Raw genomic sequence first — 23,966 nt, 5'->3', positions numbered from 1 at the left:
TCTGAGATGCATTTAACTCATTGGTGCCCAGCTGTACTGTTATGATCCGGTGACCTTGGAGCTGCATGAGAACTTTCACTGGAGAAGGTGGCCCCTATACTGGCCGCAATCCTGAACTTAACACCACAACTAGAAGTAGCCGTGGAGTGTACCTAACACACCTAGACACCTCGTCACAGCCGGAGGACTAAATACCCCTAAAGATGGAAATTGGAATACTATCTTGCCTCAGAGAAAATCCCCAAAGGATAGATAGCCCCCCACAAAAATTGGTGGTGAGTCGGAGAGGAAAAAACATACACAGGCAGAAAAACAGGATTAGCACAGGAGGCCACTCTAGCTAGATAGGACAGGATAGGACAGAGTTCTGTGCGGTCAGTACAAAACCCTTCAAAACATCCACAGCAGAATATACAAAAAACTTCCTACATCTAACTAAAAGATGTAGGAGCGTAAATCTGCAACTCCAGTGAATCCTACAATCAGAGCAGGAATAAAACTGAAACAAGCACACAGCAGTATGCCACAGATACAAAAACCAAACACTTATCTTTGCTGAATTTGGCAGCAAGCAGGAGACGCCAGGAAGTGATCCAACACTTCACAAGGAACATTGACAACTGGCAAGGGCTAAAGGATCCTGCACACCTAAATATCCCAGTCAGAATTGTAATCATCCGATACACCTGGCCAGGACTGCGAGTCAGAGACAACTGCATTCCCACCTACAACCACTGGAGGGAACCCAAGAGCAGAATTCACAACAGACCAAGTCCTTGTTGTCTTGGTGGTGGCGAGGTGCCCATGCCCAGCGCCAGTTCGTACTTCACTTCTTCCTCGCCTCCTGCACCTTCCTCAACAGTTTGGCTGCTACCATGCGCTTTCGGTAACCCCTCTTCCGCATACGACTCCTCCTGTTTCTCCTCCTCCTCCTCTTGTTCCACCACCTGACTCCGAACACTGTGTAAGGTGTGCTCCAGCATGTAAATCACCGGAATGGTCATGCTGATAATGGCATCGTCAGCACTAAACATCTTCGTTGCTATTTCAAAACTGTGCAGAAGGGTGCATACTGTAGGTCCCTGATCTGAGACCACTCCTGCAGCGTGATTTGCCCCACCTCTTGATCTTGTTGGCCCAGGCTATACATCATAACGTTTTGCACCAGGGCTCGTCAGTGCTGCCACAGTCGCTGCAACATGTGCAGAGTTAAATTCCACCATGTGGGCACATCGCATTTCAGCCGGTGAACTGGCAGGCCCAATGACTTCTGTAGAGATGCAAGTTATCGAGCTGCGGGATGCGAACGGCAGAAGTGAGCACACAGCAACTGTGCCCTCTGCAGAAGCCCATCTAGTCTGGGACAGTGGGATAAAAATTGCTGGACAACCAGGTTCAAAACGTGAGCCAAACAAGGCACATATTTGACATTGCCCCGGCGAAGGGCCGCACCCAGGTTTGCAGCATTATCGCACACAGCCTTCCCTGGCTGCAGGTTGAGTGGAGACAACCATTGATGGAACTTGGTCTCCAGAGCTAACCACAACTCCTTTGCTGTGTGACTCACATTTCCCAGACATTTCCATGTAAACACTGCATGATCCCGTTGAGCCCTGGTGACAGCATAGTGAGGAGGTGTGCAGGATTCCTTCTGCGCAGTTACAACGCGGGTGGCATTACCAGACAGGCTTTGGGTGCAGGTGGAGGACCGAGAGGAGGTTGAGGAGGCAGAAGCAGTGGAGGAACTTCTAGATACAGAGGATTGATGAGCAACTCGTGGCAATGGCAAGACTTGGACAGCAGCCCCTTCTCCTGATGTCGCCGTAGTTGCCCAGTGCCCAGTCACCGACATGTAACGCCCCTGTCCATGTCTACTCGTCCAAGTGTCTGTGGTGAAATGCACCTTGTCACACACAAAGTTTCTCAAGGAAGCGGTGATGTTGTGTGCGACATGCTGGTGTAGCGCAGGCACAGCTTTGTTTGAGAAGTAGTGGCATCTGGTACTGGGGCACTGCGACGGACATAAGGTCTCGAAAATCCTCTGTGTCCACCAGGCGGAACGGCAGCATTTCTGTAGCCAACAGCTTGCTGATGGAGAAATTCAACCTCTTAGCTTTGTCACGGCTAGGAGGAAATGGTCTTTTACTTGTCCACATCTGAGGCACTGAGGGCTGGCTGCCATGCTTAGACGGAGTTGACTAGGGTGTCCCCGGCAAACTGCTGGTCTGTGAGGAAAGTGCGGGCGTAGATGTTATGTTGCCTTGATCAAAATGTGGTGTCGATGTCGGAGAGCGCTCAACACCAGCAGGTGTTTCCACTAGCAAATGTCCTGACGACCAGCCAATCACACTGGCTGTTGCGGGTAAAGAGGTGGAAGGTCTGCATCCAAAACCATGTGCGACTGCTGTCCCCACAGTCACAGAGGAGGAAGAGGACGCGGATGCACTTGATGGGGCAGACGGTGGTTGACCCGGCACACTAGGCCACATTGTAGCACAGTGAGCTTCCCACTGCAACTTATGCCTCATATCCATGTGACGGTTCATGCATGAAGTACTCAAGCTAGTGATTTTTTGGCCTCTACTGAGATTCTGTTGACAAATCTTACAGACAACATGAGTTGGGTCATCCTTTGCGATGTCAAAAAATGCCCAGGCTACGCAAGGCTTAGAGCCCGTGCAACTTGAAAAGCCACCATGACTACTGGTCTGAGGCACAGTTGGGGTTGTGGATGCAGTTGTTGACGTGCTTCCAGTACTCCGTCTCTGTCCAGGAAGGCACACTGTTACCTCATCGTCAGACTCGTCACTAGCATCCTCCTCCACCTCCTCTGCTGACCTCATGGACTGGCGGACTGGGGGTTGTGTTGTGAATTCTGCTCTTGGGCTCCCTCCGGTGGTTATGAGTGGTAGTGCTGCGGTAGTTGGATCGCAGCATTTATCAGGTGTATCTATTTTTTGCAATTTGGGCTGGGCTATATAGCCTTGCTTGTTCCTTTAGTCAGTGCCAGTTGTCCATTGTTTTTGGAGGATTCACATCCCTTCTGGTCTCTCCTGTTCGCTGTGCTTTTCTTCAAAGATAAGTCCTGCCTTTTTTTTGCTGTCCACCTGCTGTGGACCTTATAGTTCTGTGCATTTTTCATGTTTTGTCTTGTCCAGCTTTGTTGTGAAGGATTTTTTGCAGCCAAGCTGTGTCTCTGGAGATGCAGATATACCCTCCATGTCTTTAGTCAGATGTGGTGTTTTGTATTTTCTGTGGTGGATATTTTCTAGTGTTTTAATACTGACCGCATAGTACTCTGTTCTATCCTTTCTTTTTAGCTAGTATGGCCTCCTATGCTAAATCCTGATTTCATGTCTGCGTATGTTATTTCCCTCTCCTCTCACAGTCAATATTTGTGGGGGGCTGTCTATCCTTTGGGGATTTTCTCTGAGGCAAGATAGGTTTCCTGTTTCTGTCTTTAGGGGTAGTTAATTCTTAGGCTGTGTTGAGGGGTCTAGGGAGCGTTAGGTACCCCCCACGGCTACTTCTAGTTGCGCTGCTAAGTTCAGGCTTTGCAGTCAGTACAGGTGCCACCTTCTCCAGAGTACGTCTCATGCTGTTCCAAGGCCACCAGATCATAACAGTACAACTGGCCAACAATGAGCTAATTGCATCTCAAAAAAAGGGAGGAAAGGTTTTGAGCCATTTTTTTTCCTTAGCCTGTTCCTCCCTCTTAATCTCTGGGTGGCTGCGGAACCTAGTAATAACATGAGTGTTCAGGAGTTAGTTTCCTGTGTGGATCAGCTTGCTGCTAGGGTACAGGGTATTTCAGATTATATTGTTCAGACTCCTGCCTTAGAACCTAGGATTCCCACTCCTGATATATTCTTTGGTGACAGATCCAAATTTTTGAGTTTCAAAAATAACTGTAAACTGTTTTTTGCATTGAGACCCCGGTCTTCTGGTGATCCCATTCAGCAGGTTAAAATCATCATATCCCTGCTGCGTGGTGACCCACAGGATTGGGCACTTTCCCTGGAAACTGGCAATCCTGCTTTGCTTAATGTTGATTCTTTCTTTCAAGCATTGGGGTTATTGTATAATGAGCCTAATTCTGTGGATTAAGCTGAGAAAATCTTGCTTGACCTGTGTCAAGGTCAAGAAGCGGCAGAATCGTATTGCCAGAAATTTAGAAAATGGTCTGTACTTACTAAATGGAATGAGGATGCCTTGGCGGCAATTTTCAGAAAGGGTCTTTCTGAATCCATTAAAGATGTTATGGTGGGGTTCCCCACGCCTGCTGGTCTGAGTGATTCTATGTCTCTGGCCATTCAGATTGATCGGCGCTTGCGCGAGCGCAGAGTTGTGCACACTATGGCGTTGTCCTCTGAGCGGAGCCCTGAGCCTATGCAGTGTGATAGGATTTTGTCTAAAGCTGAACGTCAAAGATTTAGGCATCAGAATAGGTTGTGTTTTTACTGCGGCGATTCTGCTCATATTATTTCTGATTGCCCTAAGCGTACAAAGAGAATCGCTAGTTCTGTTATCATCAGTACTGTACAACCTAAATTTCTGTTATCTTTGACCTTGATCTGCTCATTATCATCATTTTCTGTCATGGCATTTGTGGATTCAGGCGCCGCTCTGAACTTAATGGACTTAGAATTTGCCAGACGTTGTGGTTTCCCCTTGCAGCCTTTGCAGAACCCTATTCCTTTAAGGGGCATTGATGCTACACCGTTGGCTAAAAATAAACCTCAGTTTTGGACACAACTGACCATGCGCATGGCGCCAGCCCATCAGGAAGATTGTCATTTTCTGGTGTTGCATAATTTGCATGATGATATTGTGCTGGGTTTTCCATGGTTACAGGTACATAATCCGGTGTTAGATTGGAGATCTATGTCTGTGACTAGTTGGGGTTGTCAGGGGGTTCATGGTCACGTTCATTTAATGTCAATTTCCTCTTCCCCCTCTTCTGAAATTCCTGAATTTTTGTCAGACTTCCAGGATATATTCGATGAGCCCAAATCCAGTTCCCTTCCACCGCATAGGGACTGTGATTGTGCTATTGACTTGATTCCAGGTTGTAAGTTCCCTAAGGGCCGACTTTTCAACCTGTCGGTGTCAGAACATGCCGCCATGTGGAGCTATTTTAAGGAGTCTTTGGAGAAGGGGCATATTCGGCCATCTTCTTCACCATTGGGAGCAGGTTTTTTTTTTGTTGCCAAGAAGGATGGCTCCTTGAGACCCTGTATTGATTATCGCCTCTTGAATAAGATCACGGTCAAATTTCAATACCCTCTGCCTTTGCTTACTGATTTGTTTGCTAGGATTAAGGGGGCTAGCTGGTTTACTAAGATTGACCTTCGAGGGGCATATAATCTTATTCGTATTAAGCAGGGTGAAGAATGGAAAACTGCATTTAATACGCCCGAAGGCCATTTTGAATACCTTATGATGCCATTCGGACGCTCTAATGCCCTATCTGTGTTCCAATCCTTCATGCATGATATCTTTCGGAGTTATCTTAATAAATTCATGGTTGTATATTTGGATGATATTTTGATTTTTTCCGATGATTGGGAGTCTCATGTGAAACAGGTCAGGATGGTATTTCAGATCCTCCGTAATAATGCTTTATTTCTGAAGGGGTCAAAGTGCCTCTTTGGAGTGCAGAAGGTTTCTTTTTTGGGCTTCATTTTTTCTCCCGCATCTATAGAAATTGATCTGGTTAAGGTTCAGGCCATTCATGATTGGATTCAGCCCACATCTGTGAAGAGCCTTCAGAAATTTTTGGGCTTTGCTAATTTTTATCGTCATTTCATTGCCAACTTCTCCAGTGTGGTTAAACCTCTGACCGATTTGACGAAGAAAGGCGCTGATGTGACGAATTGGTCCTCTGCGGCTGTTTCTGCCTTTCAGGAGCTTAAACGCTGATTTACTTCTGCCCCTGTGTTGCGTCAGCCGGATGTTTCTCTTCCATTTCAGGTTGAGGTTGACGCGTCTGAGATTGGGGCAGGGGCCGTTTTGTCTCAGAGGAATTCTGATGGTTCCTTGATGAAACCGTGTGCCTTCTTTTCTCGGAAGTTTTCGCCTGCGGAACGCAATTATGATGTTGGCAATCGGGAGTTGTTGGCTATGAAGTGGGCATTTGAGGAGTGGCGACATTGGCTTGAGGGGGCCAAGCACCGTATTGTGGTCCTTACCGATCATAAGAATTTGATTTACCTCAAGTCTGCCAAATGGCTGAATCCTAGACAGGCTCGATGGTCCCTGTTTTTCTCCCGTTTTGATTTTGTGGTCTCATACATTCCGGGTACTAAGAATGTTAAGGCGGATGCCCTCTCTAGGAGTTTTTTTCCTGATTCCCCTGGGGTTCTTGAGCCGGTCGGCATTCTGAAGGAAGGGGTGGTTCTTTCTGCCATCTCCCCTGATTTACGACAGGTTCTTCAGGAATTTCAGGCTGATAAACCTGACCGCTGTCCAGTGGGGAAACTGTTTGTTCCTGATAGATGGACTAGTAAAGTGATTTCTGAGGTTCATTGTTCTGTGTTGGCTGGCCATCCTGAGATTTTTGGTACCAGAAATTTGGTTGGTAGGTCCTTTTGGTGGCCTTCTTTGTCGTGGGATGTGCGTTCTTTTGTGCAGTCCTGTGGGATTTGCGTGCCGGCTAAGCCTTGCTGTTCCCGCGCTAGTGGGTTGCTTCTGCCTTTGCCGGTCCCTGAGAGACCCTGGACCCATATTTCTATGGATTTTATTTCAGATCTTCCGGTTTCCCAGAGGATGTCGGTTATCTGGGTGGTTTGTGACCGGTTTTCTAAGATGGTTCATTTGGTACTTTTGCCTAAATTGCCTTCCTCTTCTGATTTGGTTCCGTTGTTTTTTCAGCATGTGGTTCGGTTGCATGGCATTCCGGAGAATATTGTGACCGATAGAGGTTCCCAGTTTGTTTCTAGGTTTTGGCGGGCCTTTTGTGCTAGGCTGGGCATTGATTTGTCTTTTTCTTCTGCATTTCATCCTCAGACCAATGGCCAGACCGAGCGAACTAATCAGACTTGGAAACTTATTTGAGATGCTTTGTGTCTGTTGATCAGGATGATTGGGTGGCTTTCTTGCCATTGGCCGAGTTTGCCCTTAATAATCGGGCTAGTTCTGCTACCTTGGTTTCGCCTTTTTTTTGTAATTTTGGTTTTCATCCTCGTTTTTCTTCAGGGCAGGTTGAGCCTTCTGATTGTCCTGGTGTGGATTCTGTGGTTGACACGCTGCAGCGGATTTGGGCTCATGTGGTGGACAATTTGGTGTTGTCTCAGGAGGAGGCTCAGCGTTTTGCTAACCGTCGTCGGTGTGTTGGTTCCCGGCTTGGGGTTGGGGATTTGGTCTGGTTGTCTTCCCGTCATGTTCCTATGAAGGTTTCTTCCCCTAAGTTCAAGCCTCGGTTTATTGGTCCTAATAGGATTTCTGAGATTATCAATCCAGTGTCTTTTCGTTTGGCTCTTCCAGCCTCTTTTTCCATCCATAATGTGTTCCATAGATCTTTGTTGCGGAAGTATGTGGTGCCCATTGTTCCCTCTGTTGATCCTCCGGCCCCGGTGTTGATTGATGGGGAGTTGGAGTATGTGGTTGAGAAGATTTTGGATTCTCGTTTTTCGAGGCGGAAGCTTCAGTATCTGGTCAAATGGAAGGGTTATGGCCAGGAGGATAATTCTTGGGTTGTTGCCTCCGATGTTCATGCTGACGATTTGGTTCGTGCCTTTCATTTGGCTCGTCCTGATCGGCTTGGGGGCTCTGGTGAGGGTTCGGTGACCCCTTCTCAAGGGGGGGTACTGTTGTGAATTCTGCTCTTGGGCTCCCTCCGGTGGTTATGAGTGGTAGTGCTGCGGTAGTTGGATCGCAGCATTTATCAGGTGTATCTATTTTTTGCAATTTGGGCTGGGGTATATTGCCTTGCTTGTTCCTTTAGTCAGTGTCAGTTGTCCATTGTTTTTGGAGGATTCACATCCCTTCTGGTCTCTCCTGTTCGCTGTGCTTTTCTTCAAAGATAAGTCCTGCCTTTTTTTGCTGTCCACCTGCTGTGGACCTTATAGTTCTGTGCATTTTTCATGTTTTGTCTTGTCCAGCTTTGTTGTGAAGGATTTTTTGCAGCCAAGCTGTGTCTCTGGAGATGCAGATATACCCTCCATGTCTTTAGTCAGATGTGGTGTTTTGTATTTTCTGTGGTGGATATTTTCTAGTGTTTTAATACTGACCGCATAGTACTCTGTTCTATCCTTTCTTTTTAGCTAGTATGGCCTCCTATGCTAAATCCTGATTTCATGTCTGCGTATGTTATTTCCCTCTCCTCTCACAGTCAATATTTGTGGGGGGCTGTCTATCCTTTGGGGATTTTCTCTGAGGCAAGATAGGTTTCCTGTTTCTGTCTTTAGGGGTAGTTAATTCTTAGGCTGTGTTGAGGGGTCTAGGGAGCGTTAGGTACCCCCCACGGCTACTTCTAGTTGCGCTGCTAAGTTCAGGCTTTGCAGTCAGTACAGGTGCCACCTTCTCCAGAGTACGTCTCATGCTGTTCCAAGGCCACCAGATCATAACAGTACAACTGGCCAACAATGAGCTAATTGCATCTCAAAAAAAGGGAGGAAAGGTTTTGAGCCATTTTTTTTCCTTAGCCTGTTCCTCCCTCTTAATCTCTGGGTGGCTGCGGAACCTAGTAATAACATGAGTGTTCAGGAGTTAGTTTCCTGTGTGGATCAGCTTGCTGCTAGGGTACAGGGTATTTCAGATTATATTGTTCAGACTCCTGCCTTAGAACCTAGGATTCCCACTCCTGATATATTCTTTGGTGACAGATCCAAATTTTTGAGTTTCAAAAATAACTGTAAACTGTTTTTTGCATTGAGACCCCGGTCTTCTGGTGATCCCATTCAGCAGGTTAAAATCATCATATCCCTGCTGCGTGGTGACCCACAGGATTGGGCACTTTCCCTGGAAACTGGCAATCCTGCTTTGCTTAATGTTGATTCTTTCTTTCAAGCATTGGGGTTATTGTATAATGAGCCTAATTCTGTGGATTAAGCTGAGAAAATCTTGCTTGACCTGTGTCAAGGTCAAGAAGCGGCAGAATCGTATTGCCAGAAATTTAGAAAATGGTCTGTACTGACTAAATGGAATGAGGATGCCTTGGCGGCAATTTTCAGAAAGGGTCTTTCTGAATCCATTAAAGATGTTATGGTGGGGTTCCCCACGCCTGCTGGTCTGAGTGATTCTATGTCTCTGGCCATTCAGATTGATCGGCGCTTGCGCGAGCGCAGAGTTGTGCACACTATGGCGTTGTCCTCTGAGCGGAGCCCTGAGCCTATGCAGTGTGATAGGATTTTGTCTAAAGCTGAACGTCAAAGATTCAGGCATCAGAATAGGTTGTGTTTTTACTGCGGCGATTCTGCTCATATTATTTCTGATTGCCCTAAGCGTACAAAGAGAATCGCTAGTTCTGTTATCATCAGTACTGTACAACCTAAATTTCTGTTATCTTTGACCTTGATCTGCTCATTATCATCATTTTCTGTCATGGCATTTGTGGATTCAGGCGCCGCTCTGAACTTAATGGACTTAGAATTTGCCAGACGTTGTGGTTTCCCCTTGCAGCCTTTGCAGAACCCTATTCCTTTAAGGGGCATTGATGCTACACCGTTGGCTAAAAATAAACCTCAGTTTTGGACACAACTGACCATGCGCATGGCGCCAGCCCATCAGGAAGATTGTCATTTTCTGGTGTTGCATAATTTGCATGATGATATTGTGCTGGGTTTTCCATGGTTACAGGTACATAATCCGGTGTTAGATTGGAGATCTATGTCTGTGACTAGTTGGGGTTGTCAGGGGGTTCATGGTCACGTTCATTTAATGTCAATTTCCTCTTCCCCCTCTTCTGAAATTCCTGAATTTTTGTCAGACTTCCAGGATATATTCGATGAGCCCAAATCCAGTTCCCTTCCACCGCATAGGGACTGTGATTGTGCTATTGACTTGATTCCAGGTTGTAAGTTCCCTAAGGGCCGACTTTTCAACCTGTCGGTGTCAGAACATGCCGCCATGTGGAGCTATTTTAAGGAGTCTTTGGAGAAGGGGCATATTCGGCCATCTTCTTCACCATTGGGAGCAGGTTTTTTTTTTGTTGCCAAGAAGGATGGCTCCTTGAGACCCTGTATTGATTATCGCCTCTTGAATAAGATCACGGTCAAATTTCAATACCCTCTGCCTTTGCTTACTGATTTGTTTGCTAGGATTAAGGGGGCTAGCTGGTTTACTAAGATTGACCTTCGAGGGGCATATAATCTTATTCGTATTAAGCAGGGTGAAGAATGGAAAACTGCATTTAATACGCCCGAAGGCCATTTTGAATACCTTATGATGCCATTCGGACGCTCTAATGCCCTATCTGTGTTCCAATCCTTCATGCATGATATCTTTCGGAGTTATCTTAATAAATTCATGGTTGTATATTTGGATGATATTTTGATTTTTTCCGATGATTGGGAGTCTCATGTGAAACAGGTCAGGATGGTATTTCAGATCCTCCGTAATAATGCTTTATTTCTGAAGGGGTCAAAGTGCCTCTTTGGAGTGCAGAAGGTTTCTTTTTTGGGCTTCATTTTTTCTCCCGCATCTATAGAAATTGATCTGGTTAAGGTTCAGGCCATTCATGATTGGATTCAGCCCACATCTGTGAAGAGCCTTCAGAAATTTTTGGGCTTTGCTAATTTTTATCGTCATTTCATTGCCAACTTCTCCAGTGTGGTTAAACCTCTGACCGATTTGACGAAGAAAGGCGCTGATGTGACGAATTGGTCCTCTGCGGCTGTTTCTGCCTTTCAGGAGCTTAAACGCTGATTTACTTCTGCCCCTGTGTTGCGTCAGCCGGATGTTTCTCTTCCATTTCAGGTTGAGGTTGACGCGTCTGAGATTGGGGCAGGGGCCGTTTTGTCTCAGAGGAATTCTGATGGTTCCTTGATGAAACCGTGTGCCTTCTTTTCTCGGAAGTTTTCGCCTGCGGAACGCAATTATGATGTTGGCAATCGGGAGTTGTTGGCTATGAAGTGGGCATTTGAGGAGTGGCGACATTGGCTTGAGGGGGCCAAGCACCGTATTGTGGTCCTTACCGATCATAAGAATTTGATTTACCTCAAGTCTGCCAAATGGCTGAATCCTAGACAGGCTCGATGGTCCCTGTTTTTCTCCCGTTTTGATTTTGTGGTCTCATACATTCCGGGTACTAAGAATGTTAAGGCGGATGCCCTCTCTAGGAGTTTTTTTCCTGATTCCCCTGGGGTTCTTGAGCCGGTCGGCATTCTGAAGGAAGGGGTGGTTCTTTCTGCCATCTCCCCTGATTTACGACAGGTTCTTCAGGAATTTCAGGCTGATAAACCTGACCGCTGTCCAGTGGGGAAACTGTTTGTTCCTGATAGATGGACTAGTAAAGTGATTTCTGAGGTTCATTGTTCTGTGTTGGCTGGCCATCCTGAGATTTTTGGTACCAGAAATTTGGTTGGTAGGTCCTTTTGGTGGCCTTCTTTGTCGTGGGATGTGCGTTCTTTTGTGCAGTCCTGTGGGATTTGCGTGCCGGCTAAGCCTTGCTGTTCCCGCGCTAGTGGGTTGCTTCTGCCTTTGCCGGTCCCTGAGAGACCCTGGACCCATATTTCTATGGATTTTATTTCAGATCTTCCGGTTTCCCAGAGGATGTCGGTTATCTGGGTGGTTTGTGACCGGTTTTCTAAGATGGTTCATTTGGTACTTTTGCCTAAATTGCCTTCCTCTTCTGATTTGGTTCCGTTGTTTTTTCAGCATGTGGTTCGGTTGCATGGCATTCCGGAGAATATTGTGACCGATAGAGGTTCCCAGTTTGTTTCTAGGTTTTGGCGGGCCTTTTGTGCTAGGCTGGGCATTGATTTGTCTTTTTCTTCTGCATTTCATCCTCAGACCAATGGCCAGACCGAGCGAACTAATCAGACTTGGAAACTTATTTGAGATGCTTTGTGTCTGTTGATCAGGATGATTGGGTGGCTTTCTTGCCATTGGCCGAGTTTGCCCTTAATAATCGGGCTAGTTCTGCTACCTTGGTTTCGCCTTTTTTTTGTAATTTTGGTTTTCATCCTCGTTTTTCTTCAGGGCAGGTTGAGCCTTCTGATTGTCCTGGTGTGGATTCTGTGGTTGACACGCTGCAGCGGATTTGGGCTCATGTGGTGGACAATTTGGTGTTGTCTCAGGAGGAGGCTCAGCGTTTTGCTAACCGTCGTCGGTGTGTTGGTTCCCGGCTTGGGGTTGGGGATTTGGTCTGGTTGTCTTCCCGTCATGTTCCTATGAAGGTTTCTTCCCCTAAGTTCAAGCCTCGGTTTATTGGTCCTAATAGGATTTCTGAGATTATCAATCCAGTGTCTTTTCGTTTGGCTCTTCCAGCCTCTTTTTCCATCCATAATGTGTTCCATAGATCTTTGTTGCGGAAGTATGTGGTGCCCATTGTTCCCTCTGTTGATCCTCCGGCCCCGGTGTTGATTGATGGGGAGTTGGAGTATGTGGTTGAGAAGATTTTGGATTCTCGTTTTTCGAGGCGGAAGCTTCAGTATCTGGTCAAATGGAAGGGTTATGGCCAGGAGGATAATTCTTGGGTTGTTGCCTCCGATGTTCATGCTGACGATTTGGTTCGTGCCTTTCATTTGGCTCGTCCTGATCGGCTTGGGGGCTCTGGTGAGGGTTCGGTGACCCCTTCTCAAGGGGGGGTACTGTTGTGAATTCTGCTCTTGGGCTCCCTCCGGTGGTTATGAGTGGTAGTGCTGCGGTAGTTGGATCGCAGCATTTATCAGGTGTATCTATTTTTTGCAATTTGGGCTGGGGTATATTGCCTTGCTTGTTCCTTTAGTCAGTGTCAGTTGTCCATTGTTTTTGGAGGATTCACATCCCTTCTGGTCTCTCCTGTTCGCTGTGCTTTTCTTCAAAGATAAGTCCTGCCTTTTTTTGCTGTCCACCTGCTGTGGACCTTATAGTTCTGTGCATTTTTCATGTTTTGTCTTGTCCAGCTTTGTTGTGAAGGATTTTTTGCAGCCAAGCTGTGTCTCTGGAGATGCAGATATACCCTCCATGTCTTTAGTCAGATGTGGTGTTTTGTATTTTCTGTGGTGGATATTTTCTAGTGTTTTAATACTGACCGCATAGTACTCTGTTCTATCCTTTCTTTTTAGCTAGTATGGCCTCCTATGCTAAATCCTGATTTCATGTCTGCGTATGTTATTTCCCTCTCCTCTCACAGTCAATATTTGTGGGGGGCTGTCTATCCTTTGGGGATTTTCTCTGAGGCAAGATAGGTTTCCTGTTTCTGTCTTTAGGGGTAGTTAATTCTTAGGCTGTGTTGAGGGGTCTAGGGAGCGTTAGGTACCCCCCACGGCTACTTCTAGTTGCGCTGCTAAGTTCAGGCTTTGCAGTCAGTACAGGTGCCACCTTCTCCAGAGTACGTCTCATGCTGTTCCAAGGCCACCAGATCATAACAGTACAACTGGCCAACAATGAGCTAATTGCATCTCAAAAAAAGGGAGGAAAGGTTTTGAGCCATTTTTTTTCCTTAGCCTGTTCCTCCCTCTTAATCTCTGGGTGGCTGCGGAACCTAGTAATAACATGAGTGTTCAGGAGTTAGTTTCCTGTGTGGATCAGCTTGCTGCTAGGGTACAGGGTATTTCAGATTATATTGTTCAGACTCCTGCCTTAGAACCTAGGATTCCCACTCCTGATATATTCTTTGGTGACAGATCCAAATTTTTGAGTTTCAAAAATAACTGTAAACTGTTTTTTGCATTGAGACCCCGGTCTTCTGGTGATCCCATTCAGCAGGTTAAAATCATCATATCCCTGCTGCGTGGTGACCCACAGGATTGGGCACTTTCCCTGGAAACTGGCAATCCTGCTTTGCTTAATGTTGATTCTTTCTTTCAAGCATTGGGGTTATTGTATAATGAGCCTAATTCTGTGGATTAAGCTGAGAAAATCTTGCTTGACCTGTGTCAAGGTCAAGAAGCGGCAGAATCGTATTGCCAGAAATTTAGAAAATGGTCTGTACTGACTAAATGGAATGAGGATGCCTTGGCGGCAATTTTCAGAAAGGGTCTTTCTGAATCCATTAAAGATGTTATGGTGGGGTTCCCCACGCCTGCTGGTCTGAGTGATTCTATGTCTCTGGCCATTCAGATTGATCGGCGCTTGCGCGAGCGCAGAGTTGTGCACACTATGGCGTTGTCCTCTGAGCGGAGCCCTGAGCCTATGCAGTGTGATAGGATTTTGTCTAAAGCTGAACGTCAAAGATTCAGGCATCAGAATAGGTTGTGTTTTTACTGCGGCGATTCTGCTCATATTATTTCTGATTGCCCTAAGCGTACAAAGAGAATCGCTAGTTCTGTTATCATCAGTACTGTACAACCTAAATTTCTGTTATCTTTGACCTTGATCTGCTCATTATCATCATTTTCTGTCATGGCATTTGTGGATTCAGGCGCCGCTCTGAACTTAATGGACTTAGAATTTGCCAGACGTTGTGGTTTCCCCTTGCAGCCTTTGCAGAACCCTATTCCTTTAAGGGGCATTGATGCTACACCGTTGGCTAAAAATAAACCTCAGTTTTGGACACAACTGACCATGCGCATGGCGCCAGCCCATCAGGAAGATTGTCATTTTCTGGTGTTGCATAATTTGCATGATGATATTGTGCTGGGTTTTCCATGGTTACAGGTACATAATCCGGTGTTAGATTGGAGATCTATGTCTGTGACTAGTTGGGGTTGTCAGGGGGTTCATGGTCACGTTCATTTAATGTCAATTTCCTCTTCCCCCTCTTCTGAAATTCCTGAATTTTTGTCAGACTTCCAGGATATATTCGATGAGCCCAAATCCAGTTCCCTTCCACCGCATAGGGACTGTGATTGTGCTATTGACTTGATTCCAGGTTGTAAGTTCCCTAAGGGCCGACTTTTCAACCTGTCGGTGTCAGAACATGCCGCCATGTGGAGCTATTTTAAGGAGTCTTTGGAGAAGGGGCATATTCGGCCATCTTCTTCACCATTGGGAGCAGGTTTTTTTTTTGTTGCCAAGAAGGATGGCTCCTTGAGACCCTGTATTGATTATCGCCTCTTGAATAAGATCACGGTCAAATTTCAATACCCTCTGCCTTTGCTTACTGATTTGTTTGCTAGGATTAAGGGGGCTAGCTGGTTTACTAAGATTGACCTTCGAGGGGCATATAATCTTATTCGTATTAAGCAGGGTGAAGAATGGAAAACTGCATTTAATACGCCCGAAGGCCATTTTGAATACCTTATGATGCCATTCGGACGCTCTAATGCCCTATCTGTGTTCCAATCCTTCATGCATGATATCTTTCGGAGTTATCTTAATAAATTCATGGTTGTATATTTGGATGATATTTTGATTTTTTCCGATGATTGGGAGTCTCATGTGAAACAGGTCAGGATGGTATTTCAGATCCTCCGTAATAATGCTTTATTTCTGAAGGGGTCAAAGTGCCTCTTTGGAGTGCAGAAGGTTTCTTTTTTGGGCTTCATTTTTTCTCCCGCATCTATAGAAATTGATCTGGTTAAGGTTCAGGCCATTCATGATTGGATTCAGCCCACATCTGTGAAGAGCCTTCAGAAATTTTTGGGCTTTGCTAATTTTTATCGTCATTTCATTGCCAACTTCTCCAGTGTGGTTAAACCTCTGACCGATTTGACGAAGAAAGGCGCTGATGTGACGAATTGGTCCTCTGCGGCTGTTTCTGCCTTTCAGGAGCTTAAACGCTGATTTACTTCTGCCCCTGTGTTGTGTCAGCCGGATGTTTCTCTTCCATTTCAGGTTGAGGTTGACGCGTCTGAGATTGGGGCAGGGGCCGTTTTGTCTCAGAGGAATTCTGATGGTTCCTTGATGAAACCGTGTGCCTTCTTTTCTCGGAAGTTTTCGCCTGCGGAACGCAATTATGATGTTGGCAATCGGGAGTTGTTGGCTATGAAGTGGGCATTTGAGGAGTGGCGACATTGGCTTGAGGGGGCCAAGCACCGTATTGTGGTCCTTACCGATCATAAGAATTTGATTTACCTCAAGTCTGCCAAATGGCTGAATCCTAGACAGGCTCGATGGTCCCTGTTTTTCTCCCGTTTTGATTTTGTGGTCTCATACATTCCGGGTACTAAGAATGTTAAGGCGGATGCCCTCTCTAGGAGTTTTTTTCCTGATTCCCCTGGGGTTCTTGAGCCGGTCGGCATTCTGAAGGAAGGGGTGGTTCTTTCTGCCATCTCCCCTGATTTACGACAGGTTCTTCAGGAATTTCAGGCTGATAAACCTGACCGCTGTCCAGTGGGGAAACTGTTTGTTCCTGATAGATGGACTAGTAAAGTGATTTCTGAGGTTCATTGTTCTGTGTTGGCTGGCCATCCTGAGATTTTTGGTACCAGAAATTTGGTTGGTAGGTCCTTTTGGTGGCCTTCTTTGTCGTGGGATGTGCGTTCTTTTGTGCAGTCCTGTGGGATTTGCGTGCCGGCTAAGCCTTGCTGTTCCCGCGCTAGTGGGTTGCTTCTGCCTTTGCCGGTCCCTGAGAGACCCTGGACCCATATTTCTATGGATTTTATTTCAGATCTTCCGGTTTCCCAGAGGATGTCGGTTATCTGGGTGGTTTGTGACCGGTTTTCTAAGATGGTTCATTTGGTACTTTTGCCTAAATTGCCTTCCTCTTCTGATTTGGTTCCGTTGTTTTTTCAGCATGTGGTTCGGTTGCATGGCATTCCGGAGAATATTGTGACCGATAGAGGTTCCCAGTTTGTTTCTAGGTTTTGGCGGGCCTTTTGTGCTAGGCTGGGCATTGATTTGTCTTTTTCTTCTGCATTTCATCCTCAGACCAATGGCCAGACCGAGCGAACTAATCAGACTTGGAAACTTATTTGAGATGCTTTGTGTCTGTTGATCAGGATGATTGGGTGGCTTTCTTGCCATTGGCCGAGTTTGCCCTTAATAATCGGGCTAGTTCTGCTACCTTGGTTTCGCCTTTTTTTTGTAATTTTGGTTTTCATCCTCGTTTTTCTTCAGGGCAGGTTGAGCCTTCTGATTGTCCTGGTGTGGATTCTGTGGTTGACACGCTGCAGCGGATTTGGGCTCATGTGGTGGACAATTTGGTGTTGTCTCAGGAGGAGGCTCAGCGTTTTGCTAACCGTCGTCGGTGTGTTGGTTCCCGGCTTGGGGTTGGGGATTTGGTCTGGTTGTCTTCCCGTCATGTTCCTATGAAGGTTTCTTCCCCTAAGTTCAAGCCTCGGTTTATTGGTCCTAATAGGATTTCTGAGATTATCAATCCAGTGTCTTTTCGTTTGGCTCTTCCAGCCTCTTTTTCCATCCATAATGTGTTCCATAGATCTTTGTTGCGGAAGTATGTGGTGCCCATTGTTCCCTCTGTTGATCCTCCGGCCCCGGTGTTGATTGATGGGGAGTTGGAGTATGTGGTTGAGAAGATTTTGGATTCTCGTTTTTCGAGGCGGAAGCTTCAGTATCTGGTCAAATGGAAGGGTTATGGCCAGGAGGATAATTCTTGGGTTGTTGCCTCCGATGTTCATGCTGACGATTTGGTTCGTGCCTTTCATTTGGCTCGTCCTGATCGGCTTGGGGGCTCTGGTGAGGGTTCGGTGACCCCTTCTCAAGGGGGGGTACTGTTGTGAATTCTGCTCTTGGGCTCCCTCCGGTGGTTATGAGTGGTAGTGCTGCGGTAGTTGGATCGCAGCATTTATCAGGTGTATCTATTTTTTGCAATTTGGGCTGGGGTATATTGCCTTGCTTGTTCCTTTAGTCAGTGTCAGTTGTCCATTGTTTTTGGAGGATTCACATCCCTTCTGGTCTCTCCTGTTCGCTGTGCTTTTCTTCAAAGATAAGTCCTGCCTTTTTTTGCTGTCCACCTGCTGTGGACCTTATAGTTCTGTGCATTTTTCATGTTTTGTCTTGTCCAGCTTTGTTGTGAAGGATTTTTTGCAGCCAAGCTGTGTCTCTGGAGATGCAGATATACCCTCCATGTCTTTAGTCAGATGTGGTGTTTTGTATTTTCTGTGGTGGATATTTTCTAGTGTTTTAATACTGACCGCATAGTACTCTGTTCTATCCTTTCTTTTTAGCTAGTATGGCCTCCTATGCTAAATCCTGATTTCATGTCTGCGTATGTTATTTCCCTCTCCTCTCACAGTCAATATTTGTGGGGGGCTGTCTATCCTTTGGGGATTTTCTCTGAGGCAAGATAGGTTTCCTGTTTCTGTCTTTAGGGGTAGTTAATTCTTAGGCTGTGTCAAGGGGTCTAGGGAGCGTTAGGTACCCCCCACGGCTACTTCTAGTTGCGCTGCTAAGTTCAGGGTTTGCGGTCAGTACAGGTGCCACCTTCTCCAGAGTACGTCTCATGCTGCTCCAAGGCCACCAGATCATAACAGGGTTGACAGTAAGTGGGGTCTACAACCTCGTCATCATCATCATCCTGTGTGTTCTCACACCCATCGTCCTCAGAGCCAACCTTTTCCTGCCCTGCCCGAAAAGTCAAGTTTTCATTCCAATCAGGTATCTCAGTCTCATCATCATCTTCCTCATTGTCTCCACCAACAGGAGTTACAGTTTGGGAACGAGGGTCTACATTATGCTCAGAACCTTCTTCATCTGGGCCTGGATCCGACTCACAAAGATTCTGGGCATCAGTGCAGATCATTTCCTCGTCTGGATTCACAGAAGCTCTGGAGCTGAACTCTGATTCCCAGGCTATAGTATGCGTAAACATCTCTACAGACTCAATCATGTGTGTTACCCCATGCTCAGACGGGCAGCTGGAGACTTGGGAGCTGTGAGGAAGCAAGTGCGATTGGGGTGACAACTCTGAGGACTGGAGTAGTTGTGATGTTGAAGTTGACATGGAGGAGAGCCCACTTGAACGAGCACTTGATATCCATTCAAGCACCTGCTGTTTTTGTGCCTCATCTGGAATTTTTAGCGATGCTTGTAGCAATGGTCGTAAGAAAGGGATCATATCAAATTGTCCACGAAAAGAAGTAGACATCTTACTTTGGCTGGAAGATGGTCTTTCTTCTGCATATGTTACTGTTGCTTTGCCACCAACCCCACGGACACAACCTTTTTTTCCCTTTCCAACACTCCTATTCCCCTTTCCACCAGCAGCAGGCATTTTGCCACTTATTTTAGTGCTTAACTAATTGGCAACTCTGTATCTGTAGTTGATGGCACAACAATCGATGGATGAAAACCAGCAGAACTGAGTGGCCAAACTGTGGTACTAGGCCCAAAACTAATAACTGGGTTAGATGCAGTGAAAATTGAAATACACAGGCGGTTTCGTTTGTTTCACAGGCAGGCTACTCTGCTGACGTGCAGACACTGCTCCTAGGCCCTAAACTAATAACTGGATTAGATGCAGTGAAAATAGAGATACACAGGCGCTATAGTTAGTTTCACAGGCGGGCTACTCTGCTGACGTGCAGACACTGCTCCTAGGCCCTAAACTATTAACTGGATTAGATGCAGTGAAAATAGAGATACACAGGCGGTATAGTTTGTTTCACAGGCTGGCTACTCTGCTGACGTGCAGATACTGCTCCTAGGCCCTAAACTTATAACTGGATTTGATGCAGTGAAAATAGAGATACACAAGCGGAATAGTTTGTTTCTAAGGCGGGCTACTCTGCTGACGTGCAGACACTTCTCCTAGGCCCAAAACTAATAACTGTATTAGATGCAGTGAAAATAGAGATACACAGGCGGTATAGTTTGTTTCACAGGCAGGCTACTCTGCTGACGTGCAGACAGTCACTGCTCCTAGGCCCAAAACTAATAACTGGATTAGATGCAGTGAAAATAGAGATACACAGGCGGTATAGTGTGTTTCACAGGCGGGCTGCTCTGCTGACGTGCAGACACTGCTCCTAGGCCCTAAACTAATAACTGGATTAGATGCAGTGAAAATAGAGATACACAGGCGGTATAGTTTGTTTCACAGGCGGGCTACTCTGCTGACGTGCAGACACTGCTCCTAGACCCAAAACTAATAACTGGATTAGATGCAGTGAAAATAGAGATACACAGGCGGTGTAGTTAGTTTCACAGGCGGGCTACTCTGCTGACATGCAGACACTGCTCCTAGGCCCTAAACTATTAAGTGGACTAGATGCAGTGAAAATAGAGATACACAGGTGGTATAGTTTGTTTCACAGGCGGGCTACTCTGCTGACGTGCAGACACTGCTCCTAGACCCAAAACTAATAACTGGATTAGATGCAGTGAAAATAGAGATACACAGGCGGTGTAGTTAGTTTTACAGGCGGGCTACTCTGCTGACATGCAGACACTGCTCCTAGGCCCTAAACTATTAACTGGACTAGATGCAGTGAAAATAAAGATACACAGGCGGTATAGTTTGTTTCACAGGCGGGCTACTCTGCTGACGTGCAGACACTGCTCCTAGGCCCTAAACTATTAGCTGGATTAGATGCAGTGAAAATAGAGATACACAGGCGGTGTAGTTAGTTTCACAGGCGGGCTACTCAGATGACTATCAGACAATGCTACTAGCCCAAAATGATTGGCTGAGCTAGATTACACCAAATGCTGTGACAAACACTTGCACAGCACTGGCACAGACCTGCCTGGCAAACAGTGCTATGAACTGCTGTAACCTACCCTGAAAAGGGCTGATATTACAACTAGTCCTGACTCCTCCCGACTCCCTAAACCTATCTTTGACAATTCGCTCCAAAAAAACACTCGTTGTCTGTATAGCGGCCACAGCAGCAGTGGTGCCGTCTAACACTAAGCTGCAGCAGTGAGGAAATGGTGGCGATGGGGCAAATGGCTGCTTCTTATAGGGCAAGGACATGTGACATACACAGCCAATGACACATGCCCTTGCTTGTGTGCATCACACACACATTGCTGTGTGTGTGTGTGCACTGCTGATAGGCTGAGAGACTGCACCGCCCCACTGTAAATGCGGGAAAGAAAAAAAAAATGGAGATCGGCTGGATTTCAGCACAGATCTATCCCCGCCCTCCCCCATCCAATATACACTGAAACAGTCTAATAACAATGATAAACAGTTTTAATGTGCAAATCAAGCGAGGCTTTTGGTGAACGAACAGTTATTGAACAGAAACTCGAATAGCCGAATTTTAAGCAAATTGTTCGGGATCTTCGAACGACTCAAACACCGCCAAAACAGCTCAAATTTGAGATTGGCGAACAGTTCGACTCGAACACCGCTCATCTCTACTCACTAGGTGCAGACTGGCGAATCCTCACAGTGCGCAGTGTGCATGCTGTCAGGATTCTCCGCTGGCTATTTGCATGCATGCGGTCACATGCCGTCTAGACATGCGATGCCTCATTCAAGTGAATTGAACCAGGCCTTACATGTCTTTTCAGGATGTACCCGGAAGTATACATATCAAATAAAGTGACTGCACAGTTAAGCCCCATGCCTGGACAACCCTTTTAAGCATAAAATATGCAGAACATTTTCTGGAGTACTTCTGTAAGTACAAGGTACATAATGAGATGTACATTTTTGTTGATAAATTATCTAGATCTGTTTTACACTAGATTGAATGCTATTTCTCTATTATTCCAGCTGCAGTGTCGGTGACGTGGGCCGATAGAACAATTCCATCTGTTGCTTGGATCATCCCCGTTTCAGTGGCTGTCTCAATATTTGGTTCCCTAAATGGCGGGATGTTCATGCTGGGTCGACTAAACTACGCTGGAAGTAAGGAGGGACATTTGCCATCCATCATATCAATGCTCCATGTTCATTACTTGACTCCTGCTCCAGCTATGATCATTTCCACAATAATTGCATCAATTTTTGTTATTCCTTCTGACCTTATTTCATTAACAAACTATTTTAGTTTTTCCTCGTGGCTTCTGGTTGGACTAACTTGTGTTAGCCTGGTTGTACTGCGTTATCGAGAACCCAATCTTGAACGCCCTTACAAGGTGAGGTGAACATCAAAACCACAATTGTAATAGTTAATGCTATTTCGAGGTGGACAAAAGCACAACAATTATAGATGATTATTTGTATAATATCTTTCGTTCTTCTACCTCTATTTGGGGGGTCCTATGGCACCATGCTTTCCGGTTCATTGCTGTTATTACGAAAGCTTCAGAAAGGTTATATAATTTTACAAAATGCTTTTTGTATAAATTCTTTATTTTCGATGGATAAAAGTGTGTCTCATCCTGGTTGTATGATAGACACACAGGTGCATGGCTTGTCACAGTTATAGTACAATTATCAGAGCTGTTTCTTGTAATTAATCCTCATCTCACGGACAGAGTTGAGACTTAGAGAGTGGGTACTGTGTAATTCTAACTTTAATTCATTTTCAAATTTCATGATATGCAGTTTATGGCCTGATCCCATTTTCAGATTTTTCTCTTGGAGTGCCCCTCCCAGTAATTTAGGCTGGTTATGCATCCAATGTATATATAGAAGGCTGCTGTCTTTATTAGTTCATACATCAACACAGCTTCTGTCCTGAACTTTTTTTAATCATTTCATGTACTTTCCTCCTTTTCTATAGCCTATTTTTTTCTCCCCTCCATGAATGTGCACATGCTCTTTCCTCTGACCACAGTGTGAGTATCTCCACTTCCCTGCTGCTATCTCTAACACCAAGAAGGAAGATGATGAGCAGAGGGAGCTGTCAGAATGAGTAGTTCTGACAGATTAGTAACGTTTTTTCAAAAGCTAGAGGAAGGACTTACAGACACTCTGCAGCAGCAAATTAGCAGACAATGGCGGACTATTGTTTTATGAAGTTTTATTATTGTATCATTAGACTGGATATACTTATACATACACAGAACAAGTATTCATTGTATTTGCATGATAATCAGCTTCATGTTTTTATATTTTAGGTCTTTCTTCCCATCGCCTTTGGAGTTATTGCGGTTTCAATCTTCCTGGTTCTTGCACCCATTATCCAGTCGCCTAAAGTCCAGTATTTTTATGCTTTGCTGTTCATGTTCAGCAGTGTGATTATCTATATCCCCTTTGTATATTTCAAGTTAAAGATTCCATACTTTGATAAAGTCACCTGTTTTCTGCAACTACTGCTGGAGGTTTCGCCAACTGATATTTTTGAGGATTCTAAAACCGAGTAGCCCTGTATTTTCCATCCTATAAAATCAGCCATTTGTATCGAGGACACTTGCAGAAAAATAAAAGCTTTTAAAGAGCTTTCTGTAGATAAAGGCCGAGACTCAATGTCAAGTAATATCCAGTGAAAAAATGAAATAAATCTATCTTGTGACCTACAGGTTAGAAGTCGTTTTGCTCTGCTTTATAGCGTATGTCTTATCTGGAGACACAGTTCTATTGTACAGGAAAAAAATGCAACTAAAAAGAAAAATCTAATAGCAAAGTATATTGTGGTCAGCAATTTTTAGAAATAAGTTTCAAAAGTTAAGTATTAAATATTACGTATGTTCTTCAAGAATTTTATAATAAATTCAATGATATTTACATACAATGGCTCGAGATGTAAATCTTCAGGAGCGCGCCGCCATCGGCAAAGCTGGAAGTGAGCTCCAGAAGCTGCACCAAGTCATCCATTGTAATGAGGTTCTCCCATTGCAGATATTTTCCTTATCACTTAATAAGGTGACCTTCATTATCAATAAATCAAGAGGGGTGTGCAGCCAACTCTGCATTCTTTATCTTCTTGCATTCAGAAGACTTTCTTCTGGTAACAGACATTTTAGGTTTAGACTCTGAAAATGCTAAAAGTGTCTGGAAAAGGTGCAAACATATAACCCTTAAAATATACATTTAATTGAAAACTCTAAAGTCACACCAAAAGAAACCTTAGTGCACAAATAGTGATACACATACAGAGAATATCAAACTATATTTCATAAATGACTGTTTTGATGAGTCA

At 45.3% G+C, this 23,966-nt stretch overlaps 1 protein-coding gene across 2 annotated transcripts in view; it reads left to right on the top strand.

The window, feature by feature from the left end:
- The window catches only part of LOC138641476 (b(0,+)-type amino acid transporter 1-like), a 174,924-nt gene extending 151,293 nt beyond the window's left edge, over positions 1 to 23,631 (top strand). For both annotated transcript variants that reach the window (XM_069728974.1, XM_069728975.1), the window contains exons 3-4: positions 21,653 to 22,017; positions 22,945 to 23,631. In XM_069728974.1, the coding sequence (XP_069585075.1) occupies positions 21,653 to 22,017; positions 22,945 to 23,190 (611 nt within the window). In that variant the 3' untranslated portion in view covers positions 23,191 to 23,631. The remainder of the gene's footprint in view (positions 1 to 21,652; positions 22,018 to 22,944) is intronic.
- The last annotated feature ends 335 nt before the right edge of the window (positions 23,632 to 23,966 follow it).

This window comes from Ranitomeya imitator, chromosome 6 (assembly GCF_032444005.1).
Source record: "Ranitomeya imitator isolate aRanImi1 chromosome 6, aRanImi1.pri, whole genome shotgun sequence".
NCBI lineage: Eukaryota > Metazoa > Chordata > Amphibia > Anura > Dendrobatidae > Ranitomeya > Ranitomeya imitator.
The sequence above is the reverse complement of the archived record's forward strand: the minus strand, read 5'-3'. Positions and strand labels throughout refer to the sequence as shown.